Source organism: Chrysemys picta, chromosome 2 (assembly GCF_011386835.1).
Source record: "Chrysemys picta bellii isolate R12L10 chromosome 2, ASM1138683v2, whole genome shotgun sequence".
Taxonomy (NCBI): domain Eukaryota; kingdom Metazoa; phylum Chordata; order Testudines; family Emydidae; genus Chrysemys; species Chrysemys picta.
The window spans coordinates 117,075,400-117,097,745 of NC_088792.1; the positions used below are offsets into that span (position 1 = coordinate 117,075,400).

Here is a 22,346-nt window from a genome sequence, read left to right on the forward strand (position 1 = left end):
AAATATATTAATACAAAAAAATGTAACTAACATATACAGAGTACTCACTTCAACCATTTTTCCTTATCTTTACATCTGAAGCTTTTCTTGCTGAAGGCTGAAACCTTTCTTTGCAAAGAAAGAATCAAACCCTTTCAAACAGGATTTCTCAATGATGGAAACAAAGTTTGTCTTGCAGCATTCTGCTGCTGCTGCTCATCAATGTACATTAGTGTATTTTGCACACAGATTTCAAACCACCGGTCTCCATTTATGTTAGGGTATTGCAGCATACAGGAAAAATCCCCTTTAGCTTCAGGGAAGAAATTTAGTCTTAAAAGCAGTTTTGTCCTGGAGACTGCTAGCAAATGTCTGTCGAAGGATAGCCCAGCACATTTAGAACCTGCAGTTATATAATGCTCAGCAGAACTGACATAGCTCAAGTACCAAATTCTTTGAATTATTAATAAGAGAACCTCCTCCAGGCACAAAGCTTCTCAATGCAGTGGTCATACAACAAATACCCAACATTGTCAATACTTATATGCCTGCCTGCCCCAAGGAGTCTTTACAGCTTGTATAAATACCTGCTGAAATTCTGTTTGAAATCTAAGATAAAAAGCCAAACACAAACCAAAGTATTTTATTCCAGGATTGTGTAATTTCACAGAAATCTTAGTAAAACAAACTGAAACTAACACACACCTCTGAAGGAATGTTTACTTCCTGTTCTTTTTTTGTGGCGTTTTAGCCACATCGTAAAACTTTAGGGTGTGAGTCTAGAAAGTGCTAAGCTTTGGCTTAACCAATTTGACGTCAGTGGATGTATTACCATACGTTTCCATGCAAGTTATGGCACCACTAAACACTTTTGAAAAAACCCTTTCTTAAGGGCTTCTGGTAGTTAGAGACCTACTCCCAGGTGATCACATCCAAACTTACAACTGAAATACTGTGTTTACAGTTTCTAGCTTACACAATTTAAAATGCACTGTACTAAAGGCCAGGAAGACTTTTATTTAACCATAGCATACACACACAAATATGAATTTATCACAAGTACACATCACATTGTATAGAATTATAACTGGTTACATTCTGCATTTAGGGTTGCCAACTTTCAACTCCACAAAACCAAACAACCTTGCCCCTCCCCCTCACTCCATCCCCCCTCACTCCATCGCTCGCTCGCCCCACTCTCACGCACTCGCTCATTTTCACTGGGCTGGCTCAGGGAGTTCGGGTGCAGGAGAGGGTTCGGGCTCTGGCTGGGAGTGCGGGCTCTAGGGTGGGGCCAGAAATGAGGAGTTCAGGGTGCGGGAGGGGGATCCAGGCTGAGGCAGTGGGTTGGGATGCTGGGGGAGGGCGGTGAGGGCTCCAGCTAGGGGTGTGGTCTCTGGTGTGGGGTCGGGGATGAGGGATTTGGAGTGCAGGAGGGGGCTCCAGAGGGGGGTTTGGAGTGTGGGAGGGGGCTCTGGGCTGGGGCAGGGCTGGGGGTGCAGACTCTGGGGTGGGGCTGGGGATGAGGGGTTTGGGTTGCAGGAGGGGGACCTGGGTTGGTATCGAGGGCTTCAGAAGGTGGGAGGGGGCTCAGGGCTGGGGCAGGGGGTGGGGTACGGGAGGAATGTGAGGGCTCTGGCTGGGGGTGCAGACTCTGGGGTGGGGCTGAAGGGGCTCAGGGCTGGGGCAGGGGTGCAGGAGGGGTGTGAGGGCTCTGGCTGGGGGTGTGGGTTCTGAGGTACAGGAGGGGGCTCCAAGCTGGGATTGAGGAGTTTAGAGGGCGGGAGGAGGGATCAGGGCGGGGGCAGGGGGTTGGGGCATGGGAGGGAGTCAGGGGTGCAGGCTCCGGCGATGCTTACTTCAAGCAGCTCCCGGAAGCAGCAGCATGTCCCCCCTCCAGCTCCTAGGCGCCGCTCCCAGCCAATGGGAACTGTGGGGGAGGCGCCTGCGGATGGGGCAGTGTGCAGAGTCGCCTGGCCGCACCTCCACCTAGGAGCCAGAGGGGGAACATGCCACTGCTTCTGGGAGCCGCGTGAAGCCACGGCAGGTAGAGAGCCTGCCTTAGCCCTGCTGCACCGCCAACCACACTTTTAACAACCTGGTCCGTGATGCTGACTGGAGCTGCCAGGGTCCCTTTTCAACCTGGCATTCCGGTTGAAAACTGGACACCTGGCAACCCTATCTGCATTGCTACCCAGGAATGGTTGTTTCAGTTTTGCTGCCTAGATTGACAGAACTAAACACACTTTTGATGACATGTCTGGCAAATTAGAGGACCACAAATTTTAAGGAGCAAGTACATTTCATACTTGTCTGTATAGAACCTAGACTGCGGTTGGTGCTATGCAATTAATAAGCAGGGCTTGAAAACCCACCTGGCTACTCCCCACTGGTAAACTGGAAGCTTTCCCCAGTAAGCATAGGGGTCTAACCCATCATTTTCTGTACAATTTAAGCTTTCATTTAAAAACCTTACAAATGTGAAGAGTGTAAACTTATGCACTGCTGTCTTGTTGAGTCTGCATAAAAACCCCTGCAAATCCTCAGCTGCAGGTCAGAGCTTTGCCAAACAGCAGCAGATCAGAACACTTGATATTTATGGTAAATATAAGCAGTGATTCTTTGCTGTTATTCAGAAACGTGGGCAGAAGTGAATGTGTCAAAAAATCACGTCAGTTTCAAATTGCTGCTGCATCTGGTGGGGAAAAAAGGAACTATGAGTAGAAGCAACAGATGTAGGTACTGGAGTTATTTACAGGGGAGAAATTCCCCTAAATGCAAAGGCTGTAGGACTGGTAAAGTATCAGAGATCTTTTCTTCATACCTCCCAGTCACAGCAGCAATGAAATTCTGTGGGGAAATGTAATTGGGTGAAAAGCAGAAGGAGAAGTGAGAAAAAAAATCCATTCTTCCTTCCAGAAGCTGGGGGTGAGGGGGTGTTCAAGTGTGACAGAAATCTACTAGTCAGCAGCTCATATGAAAGACATTTACAACCAAGATCTAGACTGCACAAAAATAGAGGCATCCGAAAGATTAATAAACCATTATAAACCCTCCTTTCTAACAGAAAAAAAGAAAAAGTGAGGAGTCCCTCCCCAACTATTTATTGCCATTTAATACCAACAAAGCACTCAACTTTGTACAAGACAAAAGTGAAGACTGACAGAAAGAACAAATATCAGAGGGGTAGCCGTGTTAGTCTGGATCTGTAAAAAGCAACAAAGAGTCCTGTGGCACCTTATAGACTAACAGAAGTATTGGAACATAAGCATTCGTGGGTGAATGCCCACTTCGTCAGACGCACTGGGTCTTCATGTCTGACAAAGTGGGCATTCACCCACGAAAGCTCATGCTCCAATACAGTTCTGTTGGTCTATAAGGTGACACAGAAAGAACAAAGTGGTACAAAGGAATAAGTAAGAGACAAGAGTTGTCAGATGAAATCAGAGCTGGTTGAGAAAAATTCAAAATTCTGATGAAAAAGGCAGGTCAAAATATTTATATTTCATCCCATCCAGCACCTTGGTAAAGCTCAGCTCCATCAGAGACTGGGAGTGGTTGGGTCATTACAAAACCTAAACTTAATTTCCCTAATACTAATTTCTCCCTACTGTTACTCACACCTTCTTGTCAACTGTCTGTAATGGGCCACTCTCTTACCACTTCAAAAGTTATTTCTCCTCCCTTGGTATCCTGCTGTTAATTGATTTCTTGTTAGACTAACTTAACACTTGATAAAGCAACCCACATCCTTTCATGTATTTATACCTGCTCCTGTATCTTTTACTTCATACATCTGATGAAGTGGGTTCTAACCCATGAAAACTTATGCCCAAATACATTTGTTAGTCTCTAAAGTGCCACAAGGACTCCTCGGTTTTTTTGCTGATACAGACTAACATGGCTACCACTGAAACCTGTCACTTAGAAAGTAGGGGCTTGTCTACACGGAAAACTTACTTTGGCATAGCTACATCTCACAGGGGTGTGAAACATCCAACCCCTGAGAGATGTAGCTCTGCTGACCTAACCCCGGAGTCGGCAGTGCTAGGTCAAGGGAAGAATTCTTCTGCTGACCTGTCTACCTCCCTGTTGACCTTGCAGGGAGGTAGATTAACTACACCAATGGGAGAACCCCTCCTAGCACGATAGTGTCTACACTGAAGCACTACTGCAGTGCAGCTATGGCATTGTAGTGTTTTAAGTGTAAACATATCTTAAGTCTACACGTAGTACAAAACCTTGGAGAATGAGGCAGAGGGGAATAACAAGGGTAGCTGGGCTCAGGATTGCTAATCTCCAGACCTCAATCATCACGGGACTTCTCCCCCACAAATGCAATTTAAAGCAATATGTATTCCGTGTTCTTCTGACTTTTGAATGCGCAATGAAAAGTCCTCCTGACATCCCTCTTCCCTATTTCTGTGTAACAGGTACCAGGGTAAAACTTTAACCTGAAACCATCAGAAAACGCTCACAAAAATGGGGCTGGTGGCCACTTCCTCCAGAGAAGGCCTTAATTCACTCTAACCACTGGCATAATATCCTTTCGGTATCTGACCCTCTACATCCTCACCATCCCCTCCAACATCAGTATGCTCCCCTTCATCCAGGGGAAACTCCAGCCTAGTGCTAGCCTCTCTTGAGGCAGGCTCCACCTATCTGCCTACGACAGGCAGGAGAAAAGCACAGGCTTCTCCTCCTGGATGATCCCATCAGCGCTACACAAAAGGTTTCTCTCGGCCATTTGAAGAACTGACACAAAATAAATATTTTTCCAGATTTGTATTTACATCCTCCTACCGCTATTCACTAAGGGACTCCAGGCTGCAGTGGGAACAGTCTCCAATCTGTCTAAGTGGACAGGACCCAAGGTGAGGCAGGTATGGGTTCCAGACTGCAAAAAAAAAAAAAAAAAAAAAAAAAAAATCGAACAAATGCTGCCTTGGCACAGTACAGAAAAAGGAGACACTTTCCCCAGAGTGTTGCCTGCTCAGCTAGATGGACAGAGGCCTCTGGTGGCCAGCTGCATGAATGGCAACAGCTCAGCTAAAATTTTTCAACTGCTTTCAATTTCTATCATGAGAACCATAGCGAGGTCCCAAAACGGTGATGCTCAGAGTATCATTCCAAGGGCTCGCAACGCTTCAAGATCCACAGTCTTGTGTTTTCCAGAGAAAGGGCCAGATCACCTGCCAATCTCGCATGCAATACTGGGATTCCTACAAGGCAGGTGGTGCAAGTATCACGGAGCAGATGGGGCTCAGAGTGCTCACCTTATTAACATGGACATTTCCTATACCCAGCCAAAAGTTCCTTTAAGAAGAATCTAGAGCAGTGGTTCTCAGCATTTTTAGGCTCATGACCCATTTGTAAACTTTGATGCCCTGTTGCGACCCAGTAAATAGCATCAATGCAAGAAAATGTCTGGTTTACTAAATATTTCTTACCCACACTATATAATACACAGTAATGTACTAAGTAAGTACACTGTGCATACCATAGTGGCTGCTTCTGCACTGCAGGGCTGGCGTGGCTTGGCTCCCCACCTTGGTTGTGGCACTGCAACCCCAGACGTGGCAGCACCACACAGCATTGGCCCGGTGGGCAGATTTGTGAAAGTTGTGTTGTGGCCTGGTATATGGGGGTCACTGCACCACACACTCTAATTCTGCCGGCTTCTCCCTCTCCCCATTGTGATTATGGAGGCACTGTGACCGTGCACCAGGATGCAATGCGCAGAGCGTCAAGCTGAGCTCAGCCAGCCCAACAGAGCCACTGCTGTGGAGTGAGTTCAGGGTGGGATCTGCAACCTCGCACCTCACAGGGCCTAGTCCCCTCCAGGGGACACACCCAGGCCTCTCAAGTGACCTTCTGACACATTCTCATGATCCAATTTTGGGTCTCAACCCATTTGTCGAGATACTCGGATTTAGAGGACCTGATCCAGACAGGCTACATAGGTCTGTCTCAGAACAGAACCATCTCCATCTCCTTCCATGGAGAATTATTCTAAGAGCAACGAAGAGAGGAACAAGGCCAGTGAGTTTGAAGATGTCCTTCACATATCTTCCTTCCACCGAACCAAATGATATCCCTCTTCCAGTGCCCTCAGTATCTTCCCTCATTGTCCTCCTCAAAACCAAAACCAACTTTTTATTTTGATTTCCATCACCAGCTTACACTCCCAAGCTGGGAAACGTCAGTAACAAAATTTAACTCTTCCCACTTTTCCCTTCCTTTATTTATCATCTTCATTGTCTAAAGTTGTTTGATGTAGATTGTAAGCGCCTCAAGGATGGGACCATTTATTTTTGGATTTGGGGTTGTTGTTTTTTCAAGTCTTTGTAAAGGTCCATACAAGGTTAGTGAGAGAGCCAGTGTGGTCTAGTGGACAGGGCTCTGGACTGGGAACAAAGAAATGTGTTCTACTCTAAGCTATTCCACTGACCTGCTGTGTGAACCTGGGCAAATCACTTCATATCTCTTGTTTCCTCTCCCACCTTTTGTCCATTTAGACTCCAAGCTCTCTGGGGCAGGAACTGTCTCTCACTATGGGTTAGTACAGAGGTGGGCAAACTACGGCCTGCGGGCCACATCCGGCCAGTAGGACTCTCCTGTCTGGCCCCTGAGCTCCTGGCCCGGGAAGCTAGCCCCCGGCCCCTCCCCCGCTGTTCCCCCTCCACTGCAGCCTCAGCTCACTGAGCTGCTGGCGCAATGCTCTGGGCGTTGGAACAGCGAGTTCCTGGGGCAGAGCAGCTGCGGAGCCGGGGCCTGACCCGGTGCTCTGTGCTGCGTGGTGTGGCTGCCTGTCCTGGTGCAGCCGCGCCGCCAGCCAGAGGTGCTCCAGGCAGCGCGGTAAGGGGGCAGGGGTGGGGGGGTTGGTTAGAGGCAGTGATGAGCTCCCAAAATCCTAATAACCGGTTCCCTACCAGGTCCTCGGCAGCACTTTGGGGAGGGGGGTGTGTGTCTTCGCTCCGGATTTTCGGTGGCACTTCGGTGGCGGGTCCTTCAGACCCGGAGTGAAAGACCTGTTGCCGAAGACCCGGTAGGGAACCGCCCGGTGAGTACAAGCCCCACATGCCTTTCCCCCAGCATCCGACCCCCACCCACGTCCTGCCCCACCTCCTACCCAACTCGCCCCGCTCCCTGTCCCCTGACTGCCCTGACCCCATCCACCACCACCCCGACAGACCCCTGGAACTCCCACGCCTACCCAATTCTCCCCCCCATTCTCCGTCCCCTGACCGCCCCCCCCGAACTCCCTCCAACTGCTCCCTGCCCCTTATCCAACCCCTCCTCCCAGCCCCAGCCCGGCCCCCTTACCATGCTGCTCAGGGCAGTGTGTATCGATGCCACGTGGCCTGCTGGAGCTCGCAGCCCCACCCCCTTACCATGCTGCTCAAAGCGGCAGGAGGCACACTAAGGCTCTGCGAGAGTGGGGGGAAGGCGGGGGAGGGATCGGGGGAGCCGCCCCAGCCGGGAGCTCAGGCATGCCGGACAGGACAGTTCCGCGGGCCACATAGTTTGCCGACCCCTTTACAACCGGTTCTAAACCGGCTTCTAAATTTAACAACCGGTTCCCGCGAACCGGGTCCAGCTCAACACTGGTTAGAAGGCAGGGGAGTTCGGGGGGTGGTCAGGAGCTGGGGGTGTGGACAGGGGTCAGGGTGGTCACAGGGCAGGGAACAGGGGGGTTTAATGGGAGCAGGGGTCCTGGGGAGGCAGTCAGGAAGGAAAGGAGGGGTTGGATGGGGCAGCGGGGGACAGTTAGGGGCGGGGTGTCCAGGGGCGGTTAGGGAGAAGGGGTGGTTGGATGGGGCAGGGGTCCGGGGGGTGGGGGCAGTCAGGAAGAAGAGGGGGGGTGGATGTGGGGGCAGGGGGTCTGGGGGCAGTCAGGGAGAAGGGGTGGCTGGATGGGGCAGGGGTCCCGGGAGGGCAGTCAGGAAGGAGGGAGGGATTGGATGGTACGCGGGGGACGGGGGGGCCATCAGGAGGCGAGAAGTGGGGTGGGGGTCGGATGGGGGGGCGGGGACCGGGCCACGCCTGGCTGTTTGGGCAGGCACAGGCTCCCCTAACTAGCCCTCCATACAATTTCAGAAACCCAATGCGGCCCTCAGGCCAAAAAGGCTGCCCGCCCCTGGGTTAGTACAATATCTAGCACAATGGGGCCCTGATTTCAGTTGGGTCAGTAGATGTTACTGTAATATAAATACGCAGCACTATTCTATCCATGCAAACTATTCACAGTAATAAACAAATGTGTGCTCGAGCACGCACATGTGGTTTATTATAGATTTTCAATATAATCTGTAATGGCACATTCATTTTCTTAACCGCAAGTCAAAGACACGGAGAGGGAGAAAACACTGCCCCTGTACTACAGGCAAATCTCACACACATTTACTTAAGTGTGACTTGGATTCCTCATAGATTTAATATATTATATGCAGGGCTGGTAGCGCCATCTATTGTTAAGGTTGCCTGACACTTCCCATTACAAGACCTTGTTTGCAGTTACTTACAACTTTGCCAAACTTTAAGTGTTTGGGCTGAAATTTTCCATGCCAGGTGCCTGCCTCAGGCTGAATTTTTTGGGCTTTTAATGTCTCCCTTCTGGACTCTTGCAACATGGAGGAGGAAGCTGCCCAATTCAAATGCAGAGGGGACGAAAGTCAGACCTGGGGAAAGGTGGGGTGGGGGGAGTATACTGGGAGAAGGAGCCTGGGAGGAGGGAGACATCTTGACAAGGTGCCAGGATGCAGGGGGAGAACTGGGATTGGCTGGGCAAAGAGACTGGGGCAAAGAGCCAGGCAGCAGAGGAAGGGACGAACAGGAGTGGAGAAGACCGGGCCTGGGATGGGAGACTACTCCTTGCCCAGCCAGAACAGATCTGTGTAGCCCAAAAGCTTGTCTCTCTCACCAACAGAAGTTGGTGAAATAAAAGGTATTACCTCACCCACCTCATCTCTCTAATCTACTATTGCCGTCAGATACACTTTTACTTTACAGGGCAGAGGTCGGAATGATTGAGCTAAATGTTCCAACCATGCTAATGACCCATGTGGGTGTCAGTTATGCCACATGATGGAACTTCTGTCTTTTCAGTTTCAAAAAACCAGGAAAATACAAAAACTGTGTTATAAGAACTTTATTCAGGTTGCAAAGTCAAACATTCAAAAGTTAGGAATTGCCTGAATTAAGATTGCCAGTACACAGATGATTTCACGGTTAAGGCAGTTGACTGCTGCCTTGGGGAACTGGATTATATCTCTGCTTCTGCCAGATGGTTCATACATGTTGACAATCAAGTCACTAGTTTAAGGCAAGTACGTTTAAGTGACCACCAGAGGCCAAAACACTTCCTATAAATGTGTAAATATTCATTGTGCCAAAGAGAGAGAGAATGAATGAATGACTCAATAGCCTGGTGATTAAGACACTCACCTGGGAGATAGGAAATGTGGATTCAAACCTCTCTCCTGAATCGGGGAGGGACCTGAGTTAAAGTCCTTGCTCCAGAATGGGGAAATCAAACTTAACCACTGGGCTAAAGATTATGAAGGGGGACAGATAGACATAATTTGCTGGCCCTAAAAACAAACAAAACTTTTCCGCAACACAAGCTATGGGGTCAAATATGCAACTAGTTTCTGGTCAACCCAAGAGTTCATTTTTCAGTGAATAAACTATTTGCATGAAAAATTTCACCCAACTCTATTAATGGATTATTTTTGCTGCCTACATTCCTAGTCTGTAAATGGGGACAATACCCACCCTCTCATCTCCAACAGAAGCGTTGTGAAAATAAATTGTTTGCTAATCCCTCCTATTACAGTGATAAGCACCACAGAAAAGCCCATGAGGAAATTAATAATTCTGTTTTCAGAGCACGGTTCAAATAGTGCAGAAAAAATAAGGCTCAAGGCCACACACTGAACAATGAGGATGAAACAAAATATTCAGTAGGTGCCTGTTAGCATGTGCACTAAATGATGCAGGGCCCTGTGGACAAAATAGTATCAGATCATGTAATTAGAGACTGTATCACAATGTGTACACACAAGGGGGCTGAACTAAGGTTTCACAGGCAACCTTAATTCTGCCTGTGACAGGTTGGGTCACAGAAACCCCCTTGGGACTGCCACCTGATGTGCACAGACTACCTCTGAGCCAGTTTTCCCTGGCAGCTTGGGACTTCAATATCCTGTCTTTTGAGCCAGACACGCTAGCCTGCTGCAAACACAGACACAGGTCTGAACCACGTCCCCCAAAAACTGCAGACTAACTGAAAACGGCTTAGAAAGAGTTCCTGTCTCTAGCACCCAGACACTCAGTTCCCAATGGGATCCAAACCCCAAATAAACCCGTTTTCCTCTGTATAAAGCTTATACAGGGTAAACTCATGAATTATTCGCCCTATATAACACTGATAGCTGTGCATATGCACAGCTGTTCGCTCCCCCAGGAATTAATTACTTACTCTGGGTCAATTAATAAGCAAAAAGTGATTTTATTAAGTATAAAAAGTAGAATTTAAGTGGTTCCAAGTAATAGACAGAACAAAGTAAATTACCAAGCAAATAAAACAAACACACACAAGTCTAAGCCTAATACAGTAAGAAACTGATTACACTGCTCTACAGCCAAAATGCTTCTGAAATAAATGTAATCAAACTTTACTAATTCTGGGTCACTGAGAACGAAAATGATGCTTAAAATTGTTGATTGGCTCTAGTTTTCAAGATATGCTATTGGATCAGTATATACGACCCTTGACTTGGGAATGGCGGAGGATAAGTGAGTTATAGAGGGAAGGGATCTCAATTTAAACCAGAAATGACTAAAATACATCTTTGACTGGATCTATGAATAAATCTATGACTGGGTTTGGACAGTACTTGCTTTTTAGGCAAAACAATGAATGATGCAATCTGAAGCTGGTATTGTGTCATACATGATATGAATTGCATCATGTTATTCCTAGAAGTCATGGATGATGCAATCATAACGAAGCTTACATCACTCTGCTGAACAAATTGCCCTATTTCAGCTCTAGAAATCACACAGTGTCATGTTCTCTTATTTGTCAGTGTTTGATTTTGCAAAGACACATATTTCTGTTTAGCCAAAGTGAGCAGAGATGCCTCGTACTTGTGTGAACAGTGCAGATAACTTCTGCTATGTTTGTGGTGAAGTGACTTTTGCATCACAAAAGCGCAGTATAACCACTATGGTTAAGAAAGCCTATCACCTTTATTTTGGCTGCAAAATTGGAGATCAGGACAAGAGGTGGGCCCCACACATATGCTGCAACACTTGTGCAACAAATCTTCGCCAGTGGTTGAACAGGAAAAGGAAATCTATGCCTTTTGCAGTGCCAATGATTTGGAGAGAGCCAACAGATCATACCAGCAATTGTTACTTCTGCATGGTGCCTCCAGTTGGGAAAGGTGTGTCAAAGAAGAAAAAGTGGACTGTGCATTATCCAAACATTCCATCAGCTATACGCCCAGTACCCCACGGAGAAGGACTGCCGGTTCCTGATGCACCAGAATCATTCTCACTTGAGTCAGACGAGGAAGAGGAAGAGGATGAAACTTCTGGTCCTGAACCATCAATGTCACAGGACCCACATTTTCTCCCATCCTGTCCTCTGAACCACACCTCATAACACAAGGTGAACTGAATGACCTTGTCAGGGATTTGGAACTACCCAAGAGTAAGGCAGAGCTGTTGGGCTCCAGACTACAGCAGTGGAATCTCCTGGCAGGTGATGTTAGGGTTTCCATGTTCCGTGACCGTCAAAAGGATCTTGTCCCATTCTTCTTCATGGAAGGTGATCTTGTAGCGTGCAACAACATCGATGGTGTGATGGCAGCCCTCAACATTGTTCACGATCCAGATGAGTGGAGACTGTTCATTGATTCATCGAAGACGAGTCTTAAAGCTGTTTTACTGCATAATGGCAATGTTTTGCCATCAATTCCAGTTGGTCATGCAGTCCATACGAAAGAAACCTATGACAACATGAAACAACTTTTGAGGTGCATAAACTATGACCAACATCAGTGGCAGCTTTGTGGCGATTTGAAGGTTGTTGCTCTCTTGCTTGGTCTGCAGACTGGATACACAAAGTACTGCTGTTTTCTCTGCAAATGGGATAGTCGTGCAAGAGATTCCCACTACATCAAGAAAGATTGGCCACTCCAACAGTCATTGGAGCCTGGGAGGAAAAGTGTTCAGCACCCACCTCTTGTTGAATCAAGGAAGATTTTGTTACCACCCTTACACATCAAGCTGGGTCTGATGAAGAACTTTGTCAAGGCCATTGACAAAACACAAGCAGCTTTCAAGTACCTCCGTGGAAAATTTCCAAGGTTAAGTGAAGCTAAGATAAAGGAAGGTGTCTTTGTTGGTCCTCAGATTCGTGAACGTCTTCGAGATGATGCATTTGACCATGCCACTGTGTGGCAAGGAAAAGATGGCATGGAAAGCCTTCCAGTTAGTGGCAATAAATTTTCTCGGAAACAAGGCAGACAACTACAGGTTGTTGGTGGAAAACCTCCTCAAGGCATACAAAAGCCTTGGTTGCAACATGTCACTAAAGATAAATTTTTTGCACTCTCATCTAGATTTTTTTCCACCGAACTGCGGAGCAGTGAGTGACGAGCACGGCGAACGATTTCACCAGGACATTGCAACAATGGAGAAACGCTATCGGGGCAAATGGAGCCCATCAGTGCTTGCAGACTATTGCTGGACAGTGACAAGAGATGCTCCATTTAATGAATACAAGAGACAAGCCAAGAAGCGCCGAGTAGACACTGAATAGGACTAAACTATGTACAGAATAGTTTTTTGCCTTTTGTTTCATAATAAATTTTATTTATATAACCCTTTTGCTGATTTTTAAAGTGTTACATAAACAGGACAGGTGAAATATGATCATGTAAAGCAACCACAAACACATGAAAAGCCCTAGGTTTACAATTTATGATTAAAACTCTACTATCTACACAATATACATAGACATAAAATGTAAAAACTTAAATATCTTAGAAACAGTAGCCAGTTGTTTTAATTGTCATATTTGAATTCAGCACATCAAAATACATAATAAATAGCACATTTTATCTCTGAAGCAGACGACTTCTCAAAAATTGTAGACCAGTGTTACAGATAAACCTCACCCTCAGAGATGTTCCGATAAGCTTTTTTCACAGACTAGACTTCTTTCTAGTCTGGGCCCAATCCTTTCCCCTGATACGGTCCTTGTTCCAACTCAGGTGATAGTTAGGGGATTTCTCATGACTGCAGCCCCCATTGTTCTGTTCCATCCCCTTATATATCTTTTGCACAAGACAGGAATCCTTTGTCCCTCTCTGGGTTCCCACCCCTCCTTCTAAATGGAAAAGCACCAGGTTAAAGATGGATTTCAGTTCAGGTGACATGATCACATGTCACTGTAAGACTTCATTACCCACTTGCCAGCACACACATATACAGGAAGACTTTCAAGTAAACAGAGACATTTACAACCAATTGTCACCATTAATGGCCCACACTTTGCAGAATTACAATAGGACCTCAGAATTATATTTCGTATTTCTAGTTTCAGATATAAGAATGATACATTTATACAAATTGGATGACCACACTCAGTAGATTATAAGCTTTGTAAGGAAATCTTACAAGAGACCTTTTGCATGAAGCATATTCCAGTTACATTATATTCACCCTCATTAGCATATTTTCATAAAATCACATAGAGTGCAACATCACATATATATAAATAAAAATAAAAACTTCATCCAGGCAACATTTTTAATGAACAGCTATTCAATATAAAGAGCTAAGCTCACACGAATCTATAAAAACAGGGAAGATTGGCTTACATATGTGTCTCCTATTGAAAAGTAAGGCATGACAAAAATAAAAATAAAGCTCGTTCATAAAAAGAATCTAAAAGACTTTTACTAAAGCAGAAACAAGTGATTTTTCTGTATCACACCTAACTACCCAAACAAGCATTGCTCTTAGCACACCTTGACAAGCATGCAAAGAAAAAAAATTTCACACCTCAAGGTAATCTGTGATTCACCTAAAATTAATCTGATGGCCATTTAAGTATCAACGTTAGCAAATATTTACCAATAGTTTTAGCAAAAACAGCCAGCGAAAGCACCAAAATGGATTGGATGATGAGCATCACACCAACTTCATTTGTCACATTAGCCACATGCAATTTAATACAAAAGAATTTAAAACAATGTGTCTATCGCAAAGAGTATTAGAATATGACCACAAAGGTGCTCATACTATACAAATACTAATCAAGAAAAAGTTAGTTGTAGAGGGTTATTTTTTTTTTTTTAAACAGAGAGTATTGAAAGGAGGGGCTCTTGCTTTTCTTTTGGTTCTTCTTTTCAAAAACATAAGACACAATCTGTATTCTTTGATAAATAAATTAAGAGGAATTGTTATGGGGTAGACAAAATTCTTAAGGGCATAGAAAAGACAGATGCTGTAAGATAGCTTCATTTAGTGTCACACTAAAGACTAAAGAGATCAGGATTAACTTGAGGTAAGGAAGGATGAAATACTAAGTGCTTGTCTACATAGGGAAGTTACTACAAAATATAACTAGGATGTGAACTGAAAGTGCACTAGCTATTCAAAACCTGCTTCCTGTGTGGACTCTTTTTCAGCACCGAAAGTCATTTCCAAAATCGATTAAACTAAATTGCCAAGTGTCCATATGGGTAGCTAGTGCGGAATAGATATTCCAGGCTATTTTCCCCTGTATAAACAAGCCCTTAATTTAAACAGAATGTCTTCACATACAGACTAACATGGAAATTAGTGCAATGTGAAAACAGTTTATAGAAACAGTTTAAATGCAGTTTCAGAAAGAGAACTATACTTGCAAGTACCAAGTAGTATTTGTATTTCAATTTCACATGTAGCGCATCTCTTTTCTATGCGATTTACAAATGATACACAAAGATCTATGTAAAGTCCTGCTTGATAGTTCCTTAGTCTAAATTGTAAAAAACAAAACAAAAAAAAATAGTTTTTACTGTCTGAGAGTATTTTTTTTTATTTATTATTGTAATATGGCAAATAGTTTTAATGGAAAAATGACTGAAAACCAAATGATCTGTTCAGAGGCCAGAGAAGAATCACACATTGATAAACTAGGTACTAAAACTGCAGCTTAGTGGTCCAAGATTTATCATAAATTGATTGATCAAACCAGGGTGAATTCCAAAGGAGATTTTCGGAGAAGAACTCCAAGTTATACAAAAGCTTGTCAGCAATCTATTCTGCCATCTTGCCAACCTTCTTGAAATTGTAATCACTGCATGCTTTGATTGACCTACTTGGATTGGATATTGAGAAGATGAAAGTTAAAATGACTGTATTTAAACCACTGATAAGTACGAGAAATTGAAAAGAATTTGAACAGGTTCTAAATCAGTAGTGAGCAACCTGCAGGGACGTTCTGGCCGCCGCTTCCCACAGCTCCCATTGGCCGGGAAAGATGAACCGCAGCCACTGGGAGCTGCGGGTGGCCGTGCCTGCGGACAGTCAATGTAAACAAACTGTCTTGCGGCCTGCCAGCGGATTACCCTGATGGGCCGCAGGTTGCCCACCACTGTTCTAAACGCTGCCATGGAAAAGAGTCTTTCCAATTTGTGTCTGAAATGTTATTTGCAGTCTTGTTGTTTGGAGCATTAACTGCAGCTTGTGAGATTTCCTTTTCTTGTTTGAAAATAATTTTACCTTACCAAAGGATGAACATGACCCATGAAAGCAAGAGAGAACTAATTCTCCTGTCATACAAAAGTGACTTCAAAACTGAACCTAGATATATTTTTGAAGAAGAATTCAAATGCTATTATCCAAGTCAACTTCAAGTTTCTATGAACAATCTTTACATAACACAGCAATTTCATCTTAAGATCTATACTTTTATATTTCTGAATCTTTGAATTTTTTGAATGCTTGAATAGGTTATACTGAATGTCACAAATATGTAACTTATTTTTCCTGATTTCACAACCATAAAATTTTAAAAGAGGCTTCTGGCTGAGACTGTTTTTCACTAACTGCATGAACTTCTAAAGGCAAGCATAACTGCCCCTCTTGTCATGCAGTCTAACCCACCTGCCCTGCCCTCGTGTCAATGTCCTAACTACAGGGCTTTCAGCAATATCTTTTAAAGGTTGAAATCCAAGAATATGCATTAGGGCAGAAAATATGAATTAGTAACCATTATTCCTTTTATTAAGATCTACTGAGAAAGTGTGATTATTTTGACACATTCACAATTTGAACTACACTGGACTCTTAGCCCTTTTAGACACTTTGTTAAGGTGCAGAAATAGAAGCAGAAAACTGATTATATTCATATACTGCAAAGTAGTAATTTTCAGTATTATTTTTGTTTCCCACAGGGTTTATTATTCATGTAGCCATAAGCACACAGTGCAGTCATTAATACTTATTCTGCAATACCTAAATATCCTGTTTACTCAGAGATATTCATAATTAAGCTGCCTCACTATGAAGAAACATCCAAAAAGCAGAACATGTCATTTTCAGCTTCCCTTTATCATAAACACTTGCATTTACAGATCTGAAAATTTACAGATCTGGATTCTGGACTCCAATTTTCATGTTACAGAGAAACTGTTTGACTACCCCCAACCCCCCCGCATTCTTATGGTAGATTTCATGACAATACTTGCGTAGCTTCTTAAGGTGGTCTCAAATGTGATCTCCGAAACAGATCTTCCCTCCAGTCAATCTTGCTCTCTTTCACTAACTTCAGAGTCTGCCTCAACCTTGTTAAACATATTCCTAAAAGCCACTGAGATCAAACCAGGCACTGGTCTGTCTGCCTCTTTTTTGCCACACTTTTATCATATTTCTTTCATTGGATCTTGCACAACAACCTGCGTCAATTAAGTTCAAAAGCACTCAAAATGACCTTGAGAAGCCTTTCTGGTAACCTACACAGCAGTCTGTATAGCTGTGCAGAAAATCTAGCTAGTCTGCTTCTCTGTTCCCGGAGCAATAAAAGGTGGGAAAGAACACATTGTGTGGCCCAGCAGCAACCAATTGAGCTAATTAAGAAGTAGGCTTTACTCTTTCCCTGGCTCCTCTCTTGGTGTTATTAGATGAAGTAACAGAAGGAAGTTGACAGGAAGGTGGCCATGATGTAAGACAAGGATCGCCACTTTTTATGAAAGTTACCTGTTTTATGTTGATCCTCTCCAGATTGCTGAACTTCACCTGGAAACAACTGACATAAGGCCAACTCCCAAAGAATCCATCCACAATTTACACTAGCCACATTGTATGTTGAGACAGGATCTTGTAAATTTAGTTTGTACTATAGATTCTAGTGCAGTGTAGACATGTTCAATGACGCTGGTAATTAAATATGAAGACTTGACTGAATGCAGTAACTAATAAATTCTCGGTACTCTGTACCCTATATTGGAAACAAAAACTATAGAACCTGTATCTTACCTAATTAAAATTAGGGTAAAGTGAGCAACAACGACAACAACAAAAATCAACCAGAAACTTTTTTTTTTCTCCAAGTGTAACAGAAAACAGGAACAGGTTGTGAAACAAAACCAGCACTAGGACAGAACAGAGACAACAAGAGCAAAGCTTACTCCAGGTACTGTACATGGACTTGAAATTTAACCTCACTTCCTCTCCTTCTACAGCACATGAGCTAGAGTAGCTTTTCTTCCAAGTGCAAGGAACATGAAAATTGAGAGTGCCACATACAAACCACTCACATGTGGGTGCTCTTCATTCAAATAGTGTGAGAAATGTGGCTGGACACCATGATTCCTCAAACACCATTTTGTAAAGTGGAAAGTGCAGGAAGCTTTTCACATCACTTCTTAAGAGATCACTTCAGCATAGCAAAACACACACAAACACACTTTCCTTTGAGCAGTCACCAAACCACAAACTCCCAAATGTTTTCTGCACAATTCCAACTCTACCCTTGGGCTAGCATTAGCTAGTATGATTAGTTAAACTTATCGGTAATGATGAAATAAAATGAACCCTGCCACAAGGGCATGCTATCCTTGTATACTTTGCTGGAAAAAGGATACTACATACAGTAGAATCTCAGAGTTATGAACACCTCAGGAATGGAGGTCGTTTGTAACTCTGAAATGTTGATAACTCAGAACAAAACATTATGGTTGTTCTTTCTAAAGTTTAAAGCTGAACGTTGACTTAATACAGCTTTGAAACTTTACTATGCAGAAGAAAAATGCTGCTTTTAACCATCTTAATTTTAATTAAACAAAACACACAGTTTCCTTACCTTGTCAATATTTTTAGAAACATAAAGGGAATTTTTTTAATAGTTTTTGTTTAACACAATACTGTACTGTATTTGCATTTTTTTGGGGGGTGGGGGGTTGTTTCTACTGCTGCCTGATTGCGTACTTCCAGTTCCAAATGAGGTATGTGGTTGACCGGTCAGTTCACAAATCTGGTGTTTGTAACTCTGAGGTTCTACTGTGTTCAAGACACTGCCCAATACAGGATACAACAGAGACTATGACAGAACAAAAGCGCCTCTCAAAAGACATCAAACCTAATAAATATGAACTTTGACCATTATATTGTCTGTGAAAGTTATTTCAGCAAGAATGAAAAAATGTGGTATACGATTATACTGAATTAAAATGCCTAGCAGCTTCCTGTGAATTTGTGGATGTCCATTTGAGGCAAGAGAAATAGCTGCCTGCCAGCCAAACTTAGAAAATGAAGTATATGAAACTCCCTTAATCCCACTTGTTATAGTCTTATATATAGCTGATATAAGCAAGTATAGCAGATATACAGGCTCGACAGAATGGAGTAAAATAAAGCTAGTAATGAGACCGCTGTGGCCATTCATGCGTAGCCCTTTAGTCTCGCGCACCAGTATCAAAACAGGCATTCATAAGGCAATAACTGAAGAGGTTTATCATCATACATTAGTTGGGCCCTACCAAATTCACAGTCCATTTGGGTCAATTTCACAGTCATAGGATTTTAAAAATCATAAATTTCACGATTCCAGATATTAAAATCTGAAATTTCAGTGTTGTAACTGTAGGGGTCCTGACCAAAAAAGAAGCTGGGGGGGGAGGCACAAGGTTATTGTAGAGGGGGTTGCGGTACTGCTACCCTTATATCTGCCCTGTTTCTGGCAGTGGCGCTGCCTTCAGAGCAGAGTGGCCGGAAAGTAGCGGCTGCTGGCCGGGAGCCTAGCTCTGACGCGCAGAAGCAAGACTGGCATGGCATGGTATGGCCACCATTACTTCTGCGCTGCTGCCTTCAGATGGGCCCTTGGTCAGCAGCTGCCACTCTCTGGCTGTCCATCTCTGAAGGCAGCAGAGCAGAAGTAAGGATGGCATGGTATGGTATTGCCACACTTACTTCGACACTGCTGCTGGCGAGGCGCTGCCTTCAGATCTGGGCGCCCGGCAGAGAGTGGCGGCTTTTGGCTGGCCGCCCAGCTCTGAAGACAGCACAGAAGTAAGGGTGTTATACTGTGATCCCCCTAAAAATAGCCTTGCAACTCCCTTTTGAGACAGGACCCCCAATTTCAAAAACACTGATCGCCCCCGTGAAACCTGTATAGTATAGGGTAAAAGCACACAAAAGATCAGGTTTCATGGGAGGAGACCCGATTTCATGGTCCGTGACGTGTTTTTCATGGCCATGAATTTCGTATGGCGCTGTACATTACTAATATCCACAATTGCCTGGGCAATCCACCATGACAATGACAAGAGAGTCACATGTAGAATCATGAGAGAGAGTAGATGGGATCTGCTCTAGGATGGACAACTCCCGTATTTTTCATTAAAAAAAAAAAAAGGTGTTTTATTTTATTACTTAAACCGCCTGCCTGCAAGCATTCAGTTAGTGGTCTCAACACAGGCTCCACCTACCAGGAGTTGAGTCTCAGTTTCCAATAAAGCAGAAAGTCACGGGAGGGGACTTTGGTGCTGCGGCCCGAGTATGCATCAACTCTTCTCCCTCTGCATCAAATCTCTTGTCATTTTTGGAGCCTTCACACTTGGAGCCCCACTTACCTCCATCACCTGATGATAGAGTACCTCTGCTGCAGGACTCATTGTGGTACAAATCTCTACCAGCATGCAAAGAGTTATACCCTACAAAAAGCATCCCCCATTCCCAATTAAGCAGGCAGCTTGTCCTCAGAGAAGTCCTATCCTGGCAAGAAGAGAAAGTGACTAGCCAGAGAGAAGACTAAGGAGAGACACCCATCACAGTTTCACAAGCTTACGGATAAGTAAAATGTGGTGGGATGTGGAGAAAATGAACATTGCAAGGAAAGAGTCCGATGCAAAATTTCTCATTTATTCCGGGGAAGAAAGAGGGAGCTCTTCACCTAATCATAGAAGCTTCATTCTTGGGGACCAGTAAAACAATAGAACCTCACCCTGTTATTCAACCTACCTAGACCGGAACCCAGGGCCTTCCCTAGCTATTTTGGTGCCCTACGCAGCCCCCCCCCGCCGGGGGGGGAGGGCTGTGTGGGGCCCTTCCCCAGGCCTCCACAGGGGGGAGGAGGGGGCTGGCCCCAGGCCTCTGTGGGGGATAGGGGGTGGGGGGCTGGCGACTTCCTGCAGGAAGTGGAGTGACCCGGCCCCAGCCTGCTCTGCTCCCCTAGCTCCCAGGCTTGGGGGGGGGAAACCACCCCCCAGCACTCGCCGGCAGCATGGCTGGGAGCCAGGGGAGTGGAGCAGAGCAGGCTGGGGCCGGGTCGCTCTACTTACCGGTGAGTGCAGGCCCGACCGCTTCTGGAGTCCTCAGGGGAGTGGGGGCGGGGCTGGGGTGGGGCAGGGAAGAGGCGGGGCTGGAGCGGGGCAGGGGCAGGAGCCCGGCAGGGGCAGGAGCCCTGGGGAAGAGCTGGAACAGGGCCTGAGCAGCACGCAGCTGTGCAGGGCACCAGGAAATTTGGTGCCCCAAATTTCTTGGTGCACTATGCAGTTGTGTACTTCGCATATGAGTAAAGACGGCCCTGCTGGAACCCCTCCTGAGATCTTGTGCTCCGGGAAGTAGAAGGAAGAGGCAGGTGAAATCACGTGGGACAGGGTACAGTGGTGAATTGCACAGAACTACAAGCATTACCGCTGATTGGTTTTCTCAGCATTTTTTTTTTTTTTAATTCAGAGTATGGCTACATGGCAACTAGATACCTGCGGCTGGCCCATGCCAGACAACTCAGGTTTACAGGGCTTGGGCTGTAGGGTTGTTTCATTGCTGTGTAGATTTCTGGGCTCAGGCTGCAGCCCAGGCTCTAGGATCCTGCGAGGTGGTAGGGTCCTAGAGCTTGGCCTCCAGCCCAAGCCTGGTCGTCTATACAGCAAGGAAACAGCCCCACAGCCTGAGCCCCGTGAACAGCAGGCAAGGGCCAGGTGTGTGTGTAGTTGCTGTATAGACATACCCTAAATCAAAACCCACCCAACCCAGGCATTACTTTTATCTAGCCTGAAATATGCTAGACACTTTACAGAACACAGTAAAGGCATGAACCCTGCCCCAGAGAGCTTCCATTCCAAATGTACATTTATAACATTAAAAGTTAGAACTAGTAAAGAGAAGGTGGGAACATGGAGGAAGAGCAAAAATTATGGTTAACACCATGCAATTGCTTGTTTATCTTTGTCTGCATGTTGCAATGGGCAGGGAATTTGATGCAGTGCAGAAAGCTGAACAAGGAGATCAGAAGGGTTAGCGTGAAGACTGTAATCCCACAGAGTGAAGGTGGGGACTGGAAGAAGAGGCAAATTGGGACATGAATCACAGCTCCCTACGTGTGCAGAAAGCATCTAGCACATTTAAACAAAATAACAAGAAGAAGTGAAAGAAAAAGGAGATGGCAGAAGTGCTAGGCAGGTGATGTGGATCAGCAACATACAGAGTGAGATAAGATCCAAATGGTGCATACTCTTGAGGAGGAATAGGAAGAGGAAAGAGAAAGAGGGGAAAACCAACCCAATAGCTTTCTTTGACAGGGTAACAAGCCTTGTGGATTGGGGGGGGGAGGGAGCAAGGCAAGAGCCATAAAAATGGTATATCTTGACTTTAGTAAAGCTTTTGATACTGTCTCATATGACCATCTCATAAACTAGGGAAACGCAATCTAGATGGAGCTACTATAAAGTGGGTGCAAAACTGGTTGGAAAACCATTCCCAGGGAGTAATCATCAGTGGTTCAGAGTCATGCTGGAAGGGCATAACGAGTGGGGTCCCACAGGGATCAGTTCTGGGTCCAATTCTGTTCAATATCTTCA

At 45.0% G+C, this 22,346-nt stretch overlaps 1 protein-coding gene across 4 annotated transcripts in view; it reads right to left on the minus strand.

The window, feature by feature from the left end:
- The window catches only part of LOC101934137 (palmitoyltransferase ZDHHC11), a 97,157-nt gene that overhangs the window by 54,909 nt on the left and 19,902 nt on the right, over positions 1-22,346 (minus strand). The window contains exon 1 of one of the 4 annotated variants that reach the window (XM_008169349.4): positions 49-394. The exons of the other annotated variants lie outside the window; for them this stretch is intronic. Coding sequence (XP_008167571.1) covers positions 49-57 — 9 coding nt within the window. The 5' untranslated portion in view covers positions 58-394. Of the gene's footprint in view, positions 1-48; positions 395-22,346 lie in introns of those variants that run through there. 4 annotated transcript variants of the gene reach the window in all.